Source organism: Mirounga angustirostris, unplaced genomic scaffold (assembly GCF_029215605.1).
Source record: "Mirounga angustirostris isolate CCGP_5_RB_7025 unplaced genomic scaffold, mMirAng1.0.hap1 SCAF_12, whole genome shotgun sequence".
In the NCBI taxonomy this organism is placed as follows: Eukaryota; Metazoa; Chordata; class Mammalia; order Carnivora; family Phocidae; genus Mirounga; species Mirounga angustirostris.
This window is the reverse complement of record NW_026991720.1, coordinates 17,543,681-17,563,339: the sequence shown is the minus strand read 5'-3', so window position 1 is coordinate 17,563,339 and position 19,659 is coordinate 17,543,681. Positions and strand designations below refer to the sequence as shown.

Here is a 19,659-nt window from a genome sequence, read left to right as displayed (position 1 = left end):
ATTTTGCTATTACAAACAGTGCTGCAATGATTATCACACGTGTCTCGTTGGATGAGATATAGGACGTGTAAGAAGGCCTCTCTGGATTATATAACTAGAAGTGGAAATCCTGAGATGGAGATTAAGAATTTTAAATTTCACTAGACATTGCAGTATTTTTCTCAGTGGTTCCTCCAATTTACTCCCACCCATGGGGTGAGAGTTCCTGTTTGTTCATACCATTAGTAACAGTTCAGTTGTCATACTTTTTCCCCCAATGACTTAATTTTTTTAGAGCCATTCTAAGTTTACAGCAAAATTGAGAGGAAGATTCAGAGATTTCCCATATACCTGCTGCTCCCACACATGCATAGTCTCCCCTCCCCCATTATCAATACCACTCACCAGAATGGTATGTTTTTACCAGAGATGATCCTACATTAACACATCATAATCGCCCAAAGCCCTAGGGTTCACTCTTGGTGTGTATTCTTTGGGTTTGGACAAATGTATGACATATATCCATCCCTATAATATACAGAGTATTTTCACTGCCCTAAAAACCTTCTGCACTCTGCCTGTTCATTTCTCCATTCCTGCTTACCCCCCACCCTCGTAACCAATTATCTTTTTATTGTCTCCATAGGTTTGCCTTTTCCAGAATGTCATGGACTTGGAATCATACAGTACGTAGGCTTTTCAGATTAGCTTCTTTCACTTAGTAATATGCATTTAAGCTTCCTCCAGTTCTTTTCATGGCTTGATAACTTTTTTTTTTAAAGCACTGATTTCTAGTCCATTGTCTGGATGTACCACAGTTTTTTAATCCGCTTACCTACTGAAGGGCATCTTGGTTGTCTCCATAGATTGAAGTTCAGATTTCTTGAGGTTTAGACCAGCTAGAAAGGGAGTGAAGCCAGAGGGGAGCTCACAGCTTGTAAGAATATGGAACAGCTGAGACTGGAGATCTGGCTAAGATCAAAGAATTGGTAAAATAGGAAATAAGATTTGTGACTATAATAATTCAAAGGTGGAGCAGGTCCAGTAGATAATAAAGTATGGGTTATGAACATGGCGGTAGATTGCTGAAGTGGTGTGAGGATGAAAGTCACTGGAGGTAAGGAGTCTGGAAAATACAAGTATATGTGGCCTTGGATGTCACCCATGATCATGATAGCTTGGCAAGGCTGAAAGGAAGGCTGTTAGATGCTAAAGCCTTTGGTGAATGAGGGGACCACCTGGGAAGTCAGTAGATGAAGGGATCATGAAGGGATAAAGGGAAGGCATGAATCTTGAAGTGTTTTCATCAGAGGACATTTAAGTAATAATCTCAAAGTAGCAAAAAGAATTCTGCCCTTTCCCCCCCTCTCCTTGTGGTTATTTGGGGGTATAAGAGAAAGAACCTTTGAAAAGACCTTAGAGGAAAAGGCTTCCTTTCAGGATTTATCTGTGAGAAGGGGATAAGGTTTTATGCAAGGATCTTCAATAAATCCTGTGTTCAGAGCCTGTGCCAAGCACTTGATGGGCACTGAGGATGGAGTCATGAACGGAATGAAATCCTCATCTTCGTGGAGCTCACAGTGTGGTGTCTTGCAGCTCAAAATGTTTCGGAGGCCACTGGTAGCAGCATCACTTGGGAGCTAGGTCGAAATGCATGTCTGGCCCAACTCTGATGTACTGAATCAGAATCTGCAGTTTAACAAGATTTCCAGGTGATTTGAATGCACATTAGAATTGAAGGAGCACTGGTCAAGATTTGCCTGAGTCTTGTTTTAATCTAGATATGTTGGAAATTGAAGTGTGTTATAGCCATCTACCAGCATCTCTCTCTTGGCAGTCACTTTAGTTCAAAGAGATCCCACTCCTCTGGTTATAACTGATGAGAGAGCACCCAACACTAACTTGACCAACAGCATTCCTTTCCCAGGTATTTGAAAATGGTAGGGAAAGAGTGATCCAGTTTTTCTATCGTTGGATCATTTAATGAGTAAACTCCAGTAACAATGGTCATATTCTGGAAGGCAGAAAAAAACAAAAGTCAAAATGAGAGGACAATGAAGCAGATGTATGGAGAAAAGCAGAAATGGAGAGAAAATGCTGCTTAATTCTGGACACCTTTCCCATTCCCCATCGTTGTCCACCTTATCTCCATAACACACTCCCATACGGTTTAAGCTATTATGATTTGGTTTTTATGGTTTGGAACTAGAGTTCTACTTAATATAACAGATAATGGGTGAATTCAGAAGGCAGAGAGCAAAGTGGTCTTGCTTTTGGAAGCGTGTGTTAATGGAGGTGGTTCAAGGTTTTGAAGACCAGGAGCAGGAGGTGGCCCATAGTATGATTGGGTAGCTCTGTGTGGAGACAGGATGAGGAGAGGTCTTCTAGAGCTCACTGTCCACCCCAGACACATGACAAGCATTTATTGATCCCTCACGTCTCATTTGATTCACATAACAGTTCAACGGGGAGCTGGAATTAGCCCCATTTACAGAGAAGGAAAGCGAACTTGAGAGAGGTTAAGTAGCCAGGAAGTGAAGGCAGTCATGAATTGGACGCGGCTGTGCCAGAGACTCCAAAGGCCTCTAGCTTAACCACTTAAGTACCTAGCCTCTATCAAAAGTGCTCATTGTAGGTTACATAGCACACCTGTGGCACTTTTGAAACGTACAGCTCTCCTCACCTCCCACAGATTCTGCGTGGGATCTGGGTAGATTATGTTGCAAAAGCGCCACGGATGATTCTGCTTTGCACGTAGGTACGGGATCCGCTGCCTCCTGCAGACCTTCTAGGTGAGGGAGTCCTAAGTCTGGCTCTGCATCAGAATCGCTGGGGCGCTGGTAGTAATCTAGAGCCCCCGCCCGACCCAGGTTTACAGAAGCGGGATTTGGAGACTGGCGTCCTGGATTCTGAATGATCAAATCTGTCCAGCCAGACCTGCCTGGGGCTTGAGGCTGCCCTGGGCGCGGGCCTTCTCCCCGGTCCAGGCGGTAATTCCGGGGCGCTCCGCCAGTGGGCGGCGGAGCGCCGCGAGCGGCTCGGGGCGAGCGAGGCGAGGCGAGGAGGGAGGCGCGGGCGGGGCGGGGCCGGGCGTGACCCGGAAGCCCACGGAGGGTTCCGCCCCTCGCTCGGGGGGAGGCAGGCTCGGACCTGCCCACCGAGCTGCCGCCGCCCTCCGCGCCCTCCGCGCCCTCCGCGCCCTCCGCGCCCTCCGCGCCCTCCGCGCCCTCCGCGCCCTCCGCGCCCTCCGCGCCCTCCGCGCCCTCCGCGCCCTCCGCGCCGACGCCATGCTCCAGTTCCTGGTGAGGGGAGCTGCCCAGGAGGGGCCGGGGGTGGGTCCGAGGCCTGTCCAGCCGGCCTAGGGCCGGGTTTCGGGGGCTCTGGGCGTGTGTGCGGATCCCCGCGGCGCCCGCTCGTCGCCTGTCGGGGTGGGCTGCGGGGTTTGGTGTCTGCCGGGCCCAAGCCCCGTGGCCATTACTGGTGCAGTCGTCCGAGCCCCTCAGACCTGGAGGTGTCAGCGGGCATTTTCACAGCCGCTTCTGTGCCGTCCTGGCGGGCACTGGGTGAGCCTCGTGTTAAGGCTGTAGGGGCCCCCAATGGCTTGTAGGCTCCCCTCTTCTGCCCCCACACCCCACCCGGCCCTGCTGTAGGTTTTCTGGGACGTGGCAGGGCCGGGAGGGCCGGCAGCGAACTCTAAGTTAGTGAGCCACCTCGCGAGGCGCGGACGCACCAGGGCAGAGTTGGAGGCTTCGGGGAGCCCTCGTCAGGCCTTTTATAGCTTCCAGACTTTGAGGATGGCTGGTTGCTGGCGTGAGTCAGACCCCGGTGTGCACGGAGCTCCTCCAGGGGGCTCATTCTGGGGGGAAATGAGTGTTACTGTGAGTAAATAAATTTGTCCCATGGCTCTTTATTTCGGTTAAAAACTGGCTTTCTGGCACAGCCGAGTGTATTCCAAAGGGTGCCTGGTGAAGGTTCCCGGAGGCCTCGCCAGACTTTTCCAAGTCCGAGTCGTTCTTTCTTCCAAGTGTTTGTGCCTTCCGCACTTCCTTCTGATTAAGAGGCAGGTGACCGTTCCAGTTATCTTCCAGGTGGCCAAAGGGAGTGCTCCGGGGAGGAGATGCCCTCCGGAATGTTACCTACTTTATCAAAGAGAATTTTTTAAAGTGCCCCCTTTGTCTTTTTTGAGGTGGTAATTGATTTTTTAAATCCTTAGGAGGAAAGAGGTATCCTTGACATAAATTGCCCGACAAAGACAGGGCTGTTCCTTTGCCTCTGGAAGTTTTCTCCAGTGTCCTACCTAGGAGTCAATAGAAATAATTACTGCCTTTTAGTTGTAGGAAACACTCAGGTTAAAAACAGTATCAGCCTGATAATGCAATATATGTTAAGAAAAAATAAAAAAGAAGAAGAAGCAGCAGGTAGCGGGAGGGGAAGAATGAAGCGGGGGAAATCGGAGGGGGAGACGAACCATGAGAGACGATGGACTCTGAGAAACAAACTGAGGGTTCTAGAGGGGAGGGGGGTGGGAGGATGGGTTAGCCTGGTGGTGGGTATTGAGGAGGGCACGTTCTGCATGGAGCACTGGGTGTTGTGCACAAACAATGAATCATGGAACATTTCATCTAAAACTAATGATGTAATGTATGGGGATTAACATAAGAATAAAATTAAAAAAAAAAAACCAGTATCAGCCTGGGGGCGCCTGGCTGGCTCAGTCGTTAAGCGTCTGCCTTCAGTTCAGGTCATGATCCCAGGGTCCTGGGATCGAGCCCCGCATCGGGCTCCTGCGCGGTGGGAAGCCTGCCCCTCCCCTCTCCCACTCCCCCTGCTTGTGTTCCCTCTCTCGCTGTGTCAAATAAATAAATAAATAAAACAAAAACAAAAAAACCCATCAGCCCCAAAGTGTAAGATGATAGCATTGAGCCTAATACAGCTGTAGCTCATGGACAGACTGAGAGGACGTTGATCAATTTTTTCTTTTTTTTAAGATCTAAGGTTGCTTTTTTTTTTTTTTTAAGATTTAAGGTTGCTTATCTATTGCTTTCATTGTTCATATCTCTGTGGATTAAAATATTTGCCCATCATCCCGGTCTCAGAAACTTGTTCCTGTGGTCCTGCTGCCCTTTGCTTTTACTGCAGAGGCTTCCTTAAGGTTTCGCTACAGTTGTTTTAAGGAAACTTTGGAAGCTTTTGAGGGGAAGCCTGACAGGATGGGAGCTCTGTGCACACTGCCTGTCAGACCGTTACTGGCACCAGCTATTGCTCTTGGTACCCTTAAGCACGACCTCCTTAATCCCTCCTCCCTTGGCTTTTGGATCGTTTGTGTCTGTATTTTCTGACATTCTTTAACATAACACACATGGATTTATCTTTACAGAAGAACCCGTGAAGGTGACTGGCTCGGGTGCTGGCCCCTCCAAGGGCTGAGGGGATAAGTATCTTGGTGCGGCAGCTGGGAAGGGGCCCTATCTAATCGCGCCTGTTGGTGCTGGCTGCTTTTCCCTTCTTTTGGTTACTAGGTTTTTCTCAGGGCATAGTCCTTGACACTCAGCTCTTTTCTTCAAACCCACCCTCGGGGACTGTGTTCCTTGCCATGCTGTCACCTTTCTCCTCTGCTGCTGCTTCCAAGACTACCTTGCGTCCCTTTTTCTGAGTTCCAGTTGGCTGTCCTCTCTTGTCCCCTGAACATCTCTCGTCATCCCCTCTATCTCAGATCCAACACGTCTGGACCCATTACCTCTTCTGTTCCCCACCCTGCAACGCACGCCTCACACCTAACTTCTTTCTCTGTTCTCCAGTCCTGGCTGTCTCAAATTTGAAATACTGACATGATCCTTGATTTATTTCTCTCCTTCATTCTCCATATCATTTAGCTGCTATGCCTAGCACATATATTTCCCTGCGTGCTCTTGGGCAAGTTACTTAGCTGCTCTGTGCCTCAGTTTCCCCAACATAAACTGGGCAATAATAGTACCTGCTTAAAAGCCTGCTTATAAGGCTTTGAAATTAATTCATGAAAAAGAGAACGCTATCTTGCACACAGCACTCTGAATGTTAGCTCTTGTGTTAAGCCATGGGGTCTTCATTACTCAACTTATGAAAGTTCCATCTTTATGTTCCTACTGCCAGGTTTGTAGAGTAGGGTCTTTTACTCCACCGTTGCACTAGCTACACCAGCTTAGCTGGTATAGGAATGTGGGTTTTGAATTGGAAGAGTTGTTTTAGGTTCTGGAGTTCAGCTAACATGCTGACACGTCAGTTTCCACTACTAAGGGGGTCTCCGGTTTATGTTTCATCACCTCCCATTAAAATAGGCTCTCTACTTTCTCAGATGATCTATATCATTTTTGGTCAGTGTCTCCCTAACTAGTTCTTGGTGTTAAAGAGCAGTTTTTTTTTTTTTTTAAGATTTTATTTATTTATTTGACAGAGAGACACACAGTGAGAGAGGGAACACAAGTAGGAGGAGTGGGAGAGGGAGAAGCAGGCTTCCCACTGAGCAGGGAGCCCGATGCGGGGGCTCGATCCCAGGACCCTGGGATCATGACCTGAGCCAAAGACATGCTTAACAACTGAGCCACCCAGGCCACCCCTAAAGAGCAGTTCTAATCCACGTGACAATCCTTTACATATTTGAAGAGCATTATCTTGGTACCTCTCTCTATCTCCCTGACCCCCTCTAGTCTTTTCTTTAGACGAAACATCTCTGATTCTTCCGTCCATTCCGTCCATTCTTTATGGTTTCAGGTTCATGCTGGTTAGCCTATTCCCTGAATATTCTAGTTTTTCAGTCTTTCTTTTTTTTTGAAACATGGCACTCCTGCTCCAGTCTGATCAGCCATAGAAAAGTAAGGCTGTCTTCTCTAGTTCTAGGTTTCCCTTGACGCCCTTGGTGTTCTGTCCACTCTTGCAGCTGCCAGAGTAACCATCCAGTATTAATTGTCTTATTCACATAATCAGAAACTGTCAGTGGTCTTTATGTCCCTGCACATCAGATAGTAACGACTTGCACATCAGATTTTCAAGATTTGCTCATCTGACTCCATTTTCCCTTACTACTGCCTTTCAACATACCTCCTCTGTTTTAGATTGACTAGGCTATCCTACCGATCTGGACCACCTATGGACCTGGACCACCTATGGACCTTCCTGCCTTTAGACCTTCCCATCTGGTTTTCCCTTTGTCCTCTTTTTTTTTTTTTTTTTGCCTCCCCAGCTATTCTCAACTCCCATCTTTTTCCATAAACTTTTCATAAAGAAAGCTCATGGATCACTGTTATCTTTCTCCCTGTTAATTTACATCTTAAATGTCTTTCATCAATGTTTTACTATCTTCTCAGTAATAGTCTTTCACTTTGTTTTTTATATTTATATTTCCAGGTGCTTTTTAGTTGTTGTGAGTGGCGTCCTTTTTAAAAATTACATTTTCAGATTCATTGCTGATGTATAGAAATGCTAAGTTTGGTGTATTGATTTTTGTATCTAGCAGTCTTAGCTATCTTTTAGCTCCCATAATTTGCAGATTCTCTTGGAAGTGAATCACTGACAGGGTGCCTGGCTGGCTCAGTGGGTAGAACATGTGACTCTTGATCTCTGGGTTGTGAGTTTGAGCCCCACATTGGGTATAGAGTTTACTTAAAAAAATTTTTTTTAATTAAAAAAAAAAATTGGGGCACCTGGCTGGCTCCGTCAGAGGAGTGTGTGGCTCTTGATCTTGGGGTCATGAGTTTGAGTTCCACATGGGGCATAGAGATTAAATAAATAAACTTTAAAAAAAATTTTAAAAAGGAAGTAAATCAATGAATGCAATACTGTGAAGGCAGTCATATCTTCAGTGAAGGCAAAAATGACAGTTTCGTGCTCTTTTCCAATTTTTGTCTCTCTCTGTCTTGTCTCGAGTTAGGACTTCCAATGGCAGAGCAGATATCCTAGTTTTTTCTTCTGCTTTTAGTGGAAATGCTTCTCAGGTTTTAATACGATTGTTTGTGTTTCTGATATTTCCTAACATTAAGGAAATTCTCTTCTATTTCTAGTTTAAGAGTTTTTGTTGTGATTGACTGTTGAATTTTATCATGCTGTTTCCCCATCTGATGATCAAGTGATTTTTCTCCTGTAATATGTTTATAGAGATTACATTAGATTTCTAACATGACGCCCTTGAACTATGTGGCCCATTCAGACCATCATTTGGTGATGCATTGTTCACTGCACCTTCACTTATTTTAGTCTTGTCTTTCTAGAATAGATCATAAATCCCAGAGGAAGAAGCAACATAGCTTATGCTTAGATTTCCTAAGCACATGGCACTTAGTCAATACTATGTGATTTATTTATTTAATTAGATATTCCTCCTTTGCCTGATTACTACTCTCATATTCATAAGATACTTGAATATTTGAATCAGCTCCTTTGAGAACAGGCAGACCGGTTCTACCTGATGGACCTCTTTCCAAAGTGTTACAGCTATCTTTTTCATGAATGTCCCTATTTAATTTACTGGCTCAATTGAAGAATTAACAGCCCCCCCCTTCATTATCTAAGGAAAATTACTGCATATAAAACCTAGCTTACATTTTTAAAATGCACATCTCTGTGGTGGTAGTAGAAGAGATATAGATTATATCCTCAGCAGATTTTTGGTTTAATGTATAGAATATGAGTTTTATTATTACTTGAAGCAGATGCTAAACACAGTTGATAATTTCTCCACAACAAGTCTTAAATGTTTAAAGACTAAAGGTGAATTTTTTTCTTGCCTCCTTGGGATGAGCAGTCTTGAGAGAGCTTCTGTAGGTCTCTAGACTTATGTGGAGAAATAAAATTATCAATTTGTCTTTTTATTAATGTTAGATAATATATACTTCTGGTTTTCTTGTCATTGTGTAGCTTTTCTCACCTGAGACCATAAAACATTTTTAGGTATCCTTTTGAATGCTAGCTGTTGCTATATTTGCTAAATAAAATGAGATTATTATTTATTTTTAGTGAGATTATTTTTAGATTTCTTAAGCCCTTGTCAGTAAATAGGAGGTGGTTCAGATTCTGTGTCATAACTTGGGTTTGGTTGTGTACTCTTTGAAAATGTAATTTGATGAGTCCTATTTCAGAATTGTTAGGTATTCAGTTGGGGTTATTGCCAGGAGCCATCCCCGGGTAAAAATTGTAGCTTTATTTGCTAATTGACAGATGTAACTTTTTGATTGGGGAAGAGGTTGAGCAGCAAATGATAAGAGATTGCTATGGAGTTGGCTTTCTTATTTTTAAGACTTAGTGGTTGTGATTAAACAGCTCGTGTGTCCTTACATAAAAAAGAGTTGATTTTCTGTGGTGTTCATACACAGAGCCAACGGTTTATCTCCATGGTCCTCATTTTTTTTCACTCTAACATTTCCATTCTTTTCAAATATTTGTCCAATCTAGAAACCTTGAAGTTGTCTTTGATTTCCAGTTTTATCACATATAGCTGATATTTTACCAAATCTTAATGATATTTAAAAATGATTTTATTTATTTATTCATGAGAGAGAGACAGAGAGGCAGAGGCAGAGGGAGAAGCAGGCTCCCTGAGGAGCAGGGAGCCAGATGCGGGACTCGATCCCAGGACTCTGGAATCACGACCCGAGCCGAAGGCAGACGCTTAACTGACTGAGCCACCCAGGCGCCCTAAAATATTTTTAAGATACAATTTGCATCCTACAACTCATCCATTTACAGTGTAGGATTCTGTGGGTTTTTTTATATGTTCACAGAGTTGGGCAACCATTACCACTATAATTTTATATCCAATATTTCATTGTCCCCAAAAGACACCCCATATCCATTAGCATTCATTTCTCATTCCCCTCTTCCCCAGACCTGGACAACCACTAATTTTGTGTCTTTATCATTTACCTATGCTGGACATTTCCTTTAAGTGGAGTCGTATAATACGTTGTCTCTTCCGACTGCTTTTCACTCAGAACGGTGTTATCAAGGTTCATCCATGTTATAGCATGAATTAGTACTTTTATGGCTGAATAACATTACATTGTATGGATATACTACATTTTGTTAATCCATTCACCAGTTTATAGGCATTTGGATTGTTTGCACCTTTTGGCTATTATGGATAATCTTGCTGTGAACATTTGTGTACAAGTTTTTGTGTGGATGTATGTTTCAGTTTGCTTGAGTATATACCCTAAAGTAAAATTGCTGCATCATATGGTAACTCTGCGCTCAATTTTGAGGAATTGCCAGACCATTTTCCAGAGTGGCTGTACGATTTTACATTCCCATCAGAAATGGATGAAGGTTCCACTTTCTCCACTTCCTTTTCAACACTTGTTTATCTTTTTGATTAAAGTCATCCCAAGTGGGTGTGATGTGGCACCTCATTCTGGTTTTGATTTGCATTTCCTTAATGATTAGTGATATTAAGCATCTTTTCATGTGCTATGGGCCATGTATATCTTATTTGGAGAAATGTCTGTCAGATCCTTTGCTCAGGAGCACCTGGGTGGCTCAGTGGGTTGAGTGTCTGCCTTTGGCTTGGGTCATGATCTCAGGGTCCTGGGATCGAGCCCCGCATTGGGCTCTCTGCTCAGTGGCGAGTCTGCTTCTCCCTCTCCCTCCCTCTCTCTGATCTCTCTGGCTCTCTCTCTCTCTCTCTTAAATAAAGAAATAAAATCTTGGGGCACCTGGGTGGCTCAGTCGGTTAATCATCTGCTTTTGGCTCAGGTCATGATCCCAGGGTCCTGGGATCGAGCCCCGCAAGGGGCTCCCTGCTCGGCAGGGAGTCTGCTTCTCCTTCTCCCTCTGCCTGCTGCTCCCCCTGCTTGTGCGCTCTCTCTCTCTCTGTCAAATAAATAAAATCTTAAAAAAAAAAAAATCTTTTTTTTTTAAATTTTATTATGTTAGTCACCAAAAAAAAAAATCTTTAAAAGAAAAATCCTTTACTCCTTTTTAAATTGGGTTGTCTTTTTATTGTTAAGTCATAAGGATTCTTATATTCTGGATACAAGTCCTTTATCAATACATGATTTGCAGATATTTTATTCCATTCCATTGGGTTTTTTTTTTTTTTCATTTTCTTGATGGTATTCTTTTTTTTTTTTTTAAAGATTTTATTTATTTATTTGACAGAGATAGAGCAGGAACACAAGCAGGGGGGAGTGGGAGAGGGAGAAGCAGGCTTCCCGCCAAGCAGGGAGCCCGATGCGGGGCTCGATCCCAGGACCCTGGGATCACGACCTGAGCCGAAGGCAGACGCCTAACAACTGAGTCACCCAGGCGCCCCTTGATGGTATTCTTTGAAAGACAAACATTTTTAATTTTGATGTCCTGTTTAAGAAACTGTACTTTTTGTGCTATTGATGTCCTGTTTAAGAAACTGTTGCCTAATACAAAGTCATAAGATTTACTACTTTGTGTTCTTATAAGAGTTTTATAGTTCTAGCTTTTACATTTAGGTCTTGATCCATTTTGAGTTAGTTTTTGTTTATGATGTGAGATAAGGGTCCGTATTCTCTTTGGCATGTAGATATCCAGTTGTCCTAGCATCATTTCTTGAAAAGACTGTTCTTTCCATTGAATGTATTAGCACCCTTGTTAAAAATCACTTGACCAGGGGCACCTGGGTGGCTCAGTCGGTCTATTGATCCACTCTTGGTTTAGGCTCAGGTCATGATCTCCAGGTGATGCAATCGAGCCCCATGTCCAGCTCTGAGCTTGGTGGAGAGTCTGCTTGGGTTCTCTCTCCTTTTGCCCTTCCCCTTCTTCCTCTGCTCTCTCTCTCTAAAATAAATAAATTGTTAAAAAATCACTTGACCATAAATGTAAAGGTTGATTCTCCATTCTATTTCATTGGTCATCATTGATTTTTATTTTGTTATTTTTTTAATTTTAATTTTAATTCCAGTATAGTTAACCTACAGTGTTATATTAGTTTCAGGTGTACAATATAGTGATTCAACAATTCTGTGTATTACTCAGTGCTCACCCATTCCCCCACCTACCTCCTCTCTGGTAACCATCGGTTCTCTATAGTTAAGAGCCTGTTTTGCGATCATCATCATTGACTTTTAAGAAGAAAAACAATTCAGTCATGTTTGCTTGCTGCCCCTTCTGCTGCCACACTAATCTGGGCCTTCTCTGATCTGTACTTATTCATTGTTCAGCCTTTTTTGAGTAGAGCTGCTAGGTGAATACTTCCAAAGCAGTGCTTTTATCTTATTGTTGCTGGTAAAGAGTAGCCATTGGCTTCCTACCGAGGTTACATGGGAACAAAACTTTGCCTGCTTTTTGAGGTCCCTGAGCCAGCCCTACCCAGGGCTCCATACTTAATTCTCTCCATTTCTAAATTCAAATCCTCTTCTGGTCAGTCCTATTTCTTTTAGTCAAGTCATCACCTCCTCATTCATACCTTATGCCTTGATTCTCCACATTCAGTTCCCTTCCCAGTTTATATTTTAACACTTTCTCAGCATAATTAGAGGCTTTAATAAGTTGAGGTACAATGATCTCTTTCACATATGGTTTCTTAGAAGAATCACTTCTGTGTCATTCATGTGGCCACTTAATGCATGACCCATTTCTGGTTTTTCCTGCATCTCTTACATTCAGGGTCCTGTACTGGCTGCTGCCTTCAGTTATATAACTATTTTATTTAAATGTAGCTTTTCTTCCTACACATTCTGTATGAACTCTTAAAATGTGTAGGGACCATTTTAGAATCCCTTCAAGGGCTGAATATGAATTTATTTTTAGTATATAAGGGTCTTGAATCTTTTAATCAAAACCTTTGGGGGCCAGATGTATTTGACTTTTTTAAAAAAAGATTCTAGAAAGGTTTAAGCTGTATATACCTTGTTATTTAACCCAGTAGCACTCTGGGATAGCACTCTTTAATGACCTATATTAAAATATTTACTGTTACACATATTCTCCAGTGGGATGTGGGGCAGGATCCTATGTTTAGAGATTGCTTTTTCTGTAGCAAGAAGTGAGTATTCACACTGAAATGTAATAGACTATAAATAGTATCATATCAGCTCAGGTCAGGTGTGATTTTGCTGCCAGTTGAGTTACAGTGAAACAGTTTGATTAGAGTTTTGGGTTTCAGAATTGTAATAGATTGAGGAGCTTCACCGATTCTAAGTGTATGGTGTAATTGTAGAGCTGGAAAATTCTGTCTCTTATGTACACTGCCCTGGGCGGGTCTAGACTTGCCTCCTGTGGCTCTTAGCTGTAGCGTCTTCCTCCCACCCATTTGTTCTCTAACCACTTTGCTCACATCACTCCTCTGTCCCCACATTTCTGGTGTTTTTACCATTTATTATCCCCCATGTGCGTGTGAGAAGCAGCTATATATGATTGCAGAAGGGATGTGATAGTTATTTCGTGTTGAGCTTGGGAAGCAGTCATTTTTCTTTTTTCTGCACTACTTTCTTTGCAGGGAGTACTGTGGGGGAATCAGTGATGTGGAGGGGGCCCCATGGAGGTGGCATACAGCCATCTGGATGGACTCCTGATGAGGCGTCCAGGTCTTGGCCTGGAAGAAGTTAAGCAATCTTGGCCTGCAGAGAGGTTGCAGACTCATTGAAGGCCTTCTATAATCTGGCTCCAATCTAACTTGTCAGACTAATGAGTCACCATTCCTCAGATTTATATTTTATATTTTTTATTAGATTAAAATGTTCTCTCTGTGTAAACTTGCCTAGTGAGCATCCCATGAATAACTTATAAATGCTGTTCTGGCTTATGCATTTTCCTCAACATTTCACTTAATATGTAACATATATTTAATGTAATGTAATGTATTTAATTTTACAATATCCCAGTGGTAGACCTGGCGATGTTCTGAAACTGGAATTGGATAGCACTTGTCTAGAGGCCCATAGTTTTTGTTTTGTTTTGTTTTGTGTTTTAAAACAACTACCAGTTTTTCATGTGCTGGTGAAATTGCCAAAGTGAAGCCAACATTAGATATGCCATATTTATGTTGAGACACATGTGGTAAGAACCAGGAATCCTAGAATGTTGGAGCTGAAAGGAACATTGTTAGTATAATGTTTTATAGATCAGGAAACTCCAATCAGCTACAGCTACACAGCTTGATAGTGAGTAGTAGAACCAGAATTCTATTTTTCTTGAAAATTTTCACCCTGTTATCTGGGGTTAGAGCTAAAATTCTCATTTGACCCCCCCCCCCAAGTAAATATAATACTCTTTCTGGATTTGGAAAACTTTTGTCTACCTGGTTTCAACCCACAGGAGTGAAAAAAATCGTTTTGCTTCTTGGTGCCAACTTGGTAAAACTATTATTTCACAGAATGTGCCTAATTAATCAAATGATTAGAAAATGGACTCTGATTAGAGAATGGATAGCTGCTTTTATGCTCCTTAATTAACTAACAACCAATTTAAATTGTGCTTTTGGTGTTTAAAGCTCAGGAAGGCAGTATTCTGTTTCCCTATATGTATCTCTGACTTGAAGAGAAGGTTCGACCACACCATGTAGAACTGACGGTGTTAAGTGCCATACTTTTTCTGTTAAACTGCTGTGTATTGAATAGGAGCAATGCCGATTAGAGAAAATGATAAACAAAAAAACAAATGCCAGTTTGAATTTATGAAATTAGAAATTAGGCGTCCCGTTGGAGATTCTTAATTATTGGAGGAAAAAAAACCCAGGGAATTAATGGATCATCATTAAACTCAAAGTTTAATGAGCTTCGGTTCTTTTGTGGTGAATGGAGTGCTTTAAATTTTCATGAAACAGGTTTTGTTCAGGAAAATAGTCACCCAATGGCATAAGCATTTATAGTTCTCTAAAAATCATGCCTGTCTCTCCTCACTGAGTAAGAGCTGGTTAGGGAATCTTTGTCCCCCACCGTTTTAAGTGTTCTGCCCATTAGGTTCCACCCATGGCAGAGTGTTAAGCCATATGCTGTCTCAGTTGTATGTCAGAGTTTCCCATGCTCTTCTGTCATGATACATTTTCGGTTTTGAGTATGAATCTAATTTAGGTTCTGTGTTCCTTTGTTGTGAATGACCCTGAAAAAATCACTTCATTATCCTGGGACTCAGGTATGAAGAGACTGAATTGTGAAAATCTCTTCATTGTCCAAGATAATACAGTTTAGCTGAGTACTTTTTTTAATGGGATATTTTTAATTTGATGTAGCAAGAAGTAACAATACTTATAACCAAAAAAGAAAGAAAGACAAAAACCAAATTACTTTTAACAACAAAATCATCTCTTTGGCTTAGGTTTCTGGACCTGACAGTTAAGTATTTATGGAGGTTGTGAGGGGACAGGGAGAATCTAGGGTAGATTTGTTTAGTGCTGCCATTTATTTTCACTTTTGTATGCTCTTTAACCTTTTAGGAGAGTATTTCTATGTTTATTTTACAGAAGAAAACTGAATCTCATACTGCCTAGCCCTAGACTGGAAACTGGGGTCTTGAACTGTCCTGAGCTCCTTAGACTATTGTCTATATAGTTTGGTTTGGTATCAGATGGCACAGAACTTGGTATCCAGTGTAACTCTTCCTGTTCTATTCTTTCAGCTTGGATTTACTTTTGGCAACGTGGTTGGAATGTATCTGGCTCAGAACTATGACGTAAGTGGCCATATCCATATCCACCCCGATTCCATGTCACAAATTTGTAGTGATTTGTCTTTGTTAAAGTCAGGTACGCCTTCCAGCATAAATGAAATCCATAGATCTGAGGAAAATGTCCTGAATTTTGTAGAAAGATTTTCCATTGTTTGAAAAATACATCTCACAGAAGCATCTGTCCTCCATTATCACCACAAGAGGGCAAAATCCCATCAATTTAAGATGGTCTTGTGATCCTGAACTATGTTTGTTAGCCCAGAGTAATTAATTACTAAGTTGGAGTCTTCTTACAGTTCTATGGAAAATTATGTGATAAGTGGGAATTTAAAGACTAATTGGTAGCGTACTACCCGCTACGTGGTAGTAATGACTGAGAATTTTAGTGATGGATCTTTATAATGCAGCTCAGTTAAGGAGGTCAGAGTTTTGTGAAGTGAGGAGTTATATTAGCCTCATTTTATAGATGGGAAGTTGAAAACCAGGTGACAAAACTGTAAAGAGATGGAAAGGAAGGGGAAGGGGTGGGAAGAGGGAAGGAAGGGAAACATGATATTAACTTTTGATTTGTTTGTGGTGAAGCTTTTAATGTGACAAAAGAAATTCTTTATCAACCTTCACTTGACTTATATGGTTTTCTAGGGAGGAGCTTTATTAATTTATATCACCTTTATTGTTTATATGTACAGCTTCTACTTGGCACTGGATTGAGGTGCTAAGTGAGTATATAAAAGGAGAAGTCAGAATCTGGCTTTCAGGGAGGGAGCATACGTTACTTTCCAACTGCTGAGATCCTTCTTATGCAGTTAGGAGGCTAAGAAATTCTATTTAGCAGGTCACTTTCAGAGAAAAATAAAGACTTGTACAACAACCCTTTATTGTTGGAGGAAGAGAAGTAAAAGATTATTGATTAGGTTGATGCAAAATTACAATAATCTTTTTTCTCTTTAAAGATACCAAACCTGGCTAAAAAACTAGAAGAAATTAAAAAGGACTTGGATGCCAAGAAGAAACCCCCTAGTTCATGAGGCGGACTCCAGCACTGCCTTCTGGATGTATGGATTCTGCTGTTCTTGAGGGCCTCCTTACCATCTGAACCAAAAGCTTTTGTTTTAAATTCCAGCCTCAGCAATTTTCCTGTTAGATTCTGCATTGCCTGAGAGCACAGATGGGGCCACAAGTTAAGAACCACCCTTTTCCAACTTCCTCACCTCGTCCCTTCCTCCTTCCAGCCACTTGAGACAGCCTAAGACTGGAATTATGGTGCTAGATTAGTAAATGTGACCTTTAATTTGTAGTCTCTCCTTTATTCTTGGAATTTCTACTCTTTTCTAAAGAAAAATTGATGAGTTTTGTATAGCTGATCAGACATAAATAATGCTGATTACACAGCTTAGTGATTATAATGGGGTTTAAACATTTGGTACTAAATTATGTTGTTTTAAAGTCATTAAAATTAAAGCCCAGAAGCCAGTTACTCCGGAATTATCCGCTTATTATATACTGTTGTCAGACAGCTCCGTAAGTGCTAATTTAATCAGTAAATCAATTTACTACTCATTAACTGAGAAACTATATTCTGAGAACCCTGTCAGGAACTAGGGAGTTAGTTTAAAAATGTAAAATAATGGCCCTTATCCTCCGTAGAATTCATAGTCTAGTATGCATGTTTTTCCTTAATCGTGTCTTTGATTTGGCTCCTTTCCCTCAAAAGAATCCTACTTATCTTAGGGGATTACAGGTGCATTTGACGTTACATGATGGATAAATGACAAGTTGTAAAGGAAATTTTATGCCTCTTGACATTAAAAATGTATTTACATTATACCTTTATAGCGATTCTCATGAGAAACTTTGAGGATTTTTTTTTTTTCCCCTGCAATCAGAAATCACCATTGTATGTTGACCCATAGGTAGGGACATCTCTAAGTCCCTCATTTAGCAGGAAGAAGCTATGATGAGACCTCCACCCAATTGCCAAAGATTTGTCATTGTTGATCTGTCGAGGTGGAACAGAGAGGCCACTTTTAGGCCACAGGCTTGAGCAATAGAAACCTGAGCAAGGCAAAAGGGCCCACAGTGACCATCGAGCTGATGCATACAGGCTCATTAAGCCATAGGCCCTAACCGACCAATGGGCTACTTAAAACCAGTCACGGTCCCTGAGATTGCCAAAAAGGGAGAATTCCGTAGCCCCTTACTTCTCCCTATAACTGTGGCCCCTCATCACCACCTCTTGGCAGTCTCTCCTTTGCTGTCCTGCCCGTTGCCCCCTTGCAGTGTATTCAGTAAACTTCTGTTACTTTAAGACAGGAGAGAAAGAGAAAGATCACATTGTAATTTGTCAAATATATAATTAGTCCATTTTTAAAAAATTAAATGTTTATATACATCACTTGTACCCTGGGTGAGGATACAAAACTGATTCAGAGCAAAGGCCCTCTCATACTCCTGTCCTTCAGCTCCAAGTTCCTCTTCCTGGAGGCAGGCACTATCAACAGTCTCCTGTATACTCTGAGAAGGATTCTCTGCCTAAACAAATACATGTGTGTGTGTGGGGGGGTTACACAAATCATAAACTGTATTGAGTTCACCCTTCGCCCCCCTCCCCCCTCTTTTATTCCCCCTTAATGGAGATCATTCCATATCAGTATGTAAGGAACAAGAAACCTCTTTCCCTTTTTTGGCTACATGAGATTCTATTGAATGGATATACCATAACGCATTTAATCTGTTACTGATGAACGTTAGGTTTCCTGTCTTTTGCTGTTACAGTGATAACTTTGAACCTAAAGTTACTGTACATATCTGTGCAGGGTATAGCTATAAACTAAACCCTAACAGTGTAATTTGCACTAACTCTAGATAAAGTCCTGTTTGATTGTGTGTTTTGTTTTAGGGACTTGTCAGGCAGCTCACTGATAATGCCATTTCTGAAGACATTTTAGCAGAATCCATAAACTGAAAGGAGGAATTTAGAGACGCCTTTTTTTCAGACAGTGATGACATTGGTACTGTGTGATTCCAAAACAAAGGGGTTCTGCTTCTCTTTGGAAACGGATCTCTCATTCATGGGTATAGGTTTTCTCTCTGGCAGCCTGTCCTGCTGTGTGATACAGATTAGCAGCATATGATGCTTTGGCTTTACCCTAGAAGTGAGATCCTGGGCAAGGGGCTTATTTTTTGACACTGTTGTATTCTCTAAGATGTGGACGCAGTATCTACCTCACACGGCTCACATGAGAAACCGTTGAGATTATGTGTGTGATGTGTTGCACAGTGCTTTGCAAATTGCCCAATAAATAATAGAGATTGGTCCAAACATGCTGCTTTTGGTCAGAATACTTTATTTTTCTGCAGTCATTTTTTTGGAACCAGTTTATGAGCCATGCAAAATTTGTCATTCTGTGGTCACTCTCTTGGTTGCTGATGAAAATCTAGAGTATCTACCTTGATCATACCTCCTGGTTCACAAGATTTGATCTTGAATAACTGAATTGTTAGCAGAATGAACCACAGCCTTAAAGGATAAAGGTTTACCACCTTTGAGGGTATTCAAAATGCTACAGGTTTAGAAAGGGGCTTCCAAAGTGTGATTCCTTGTCACAGATATGGTAGCATGATTGCTCGTGTGTCGTTTCCAGAGTGGCTTTTTAGGGATAAAGTTAATTTAGATAGTAGGAGATTAAGTATCTCTATATTATGTCTAACCTCATTTGGATATAGGGCTTCCTCAGGAATGACTGACTCTTCCCTTTGCTAATAGGCTCATTTCTACCAGTGGGAACCATCCAGCAACTCCATTCTTGCGTTCACCTTCATGTGAACTGCAACACAGTGAGAACAGGTTGCCTCAGTGGTCACTCTTCAGGTACCCTCTTCTAGTTTTAGGTTCTTACAGCAGCGAAACGGGGCTCAGAGTTCTCAGGTGAGATTATCCTCCCTGAGATAGAGGAGGAGCTGAGAACCATCACAGATTTTAGGGTGTGGTTGAAACTTTGTAATGTGCGTGAGGGTTGCAGTGAGTGTGATTGTGGCACTAAGAGTTGCGTTCCCTGGGTGTTTTGTAGGGACTTT

General features: G+C 41.9%; 1 protein-coding gene across 1 annotated transcript; it reads left to right on the top strand.

Moving 5' to 3' along the window:
- Nucleotides 1-3,102: 3,102 nt before the first annotated feature.
- On the top strand, nt 3,103-17,415 carry STMP1 (short transmembrane mitochondrial protein 1). Its single transcript, XM_045864213.3, has 3 exons — nt 3,103-3,281; nt 15,532-15,585; nt 16,536-17,415. Exons 1-3 carry the CDS (start codon nt 3,267-3,269, stop codon nt 16,608-16,610), a joined length of 144 nt encoding a protein of 47 aa, XP_045720169.3. The 5' UTR covers nt 3,103-3,266; the 3' UTR covers nt 16,611-17,415.
- The last annotated feature ends 2,244 nt before the right edge of the window (nt 17,416-19,659 follow it).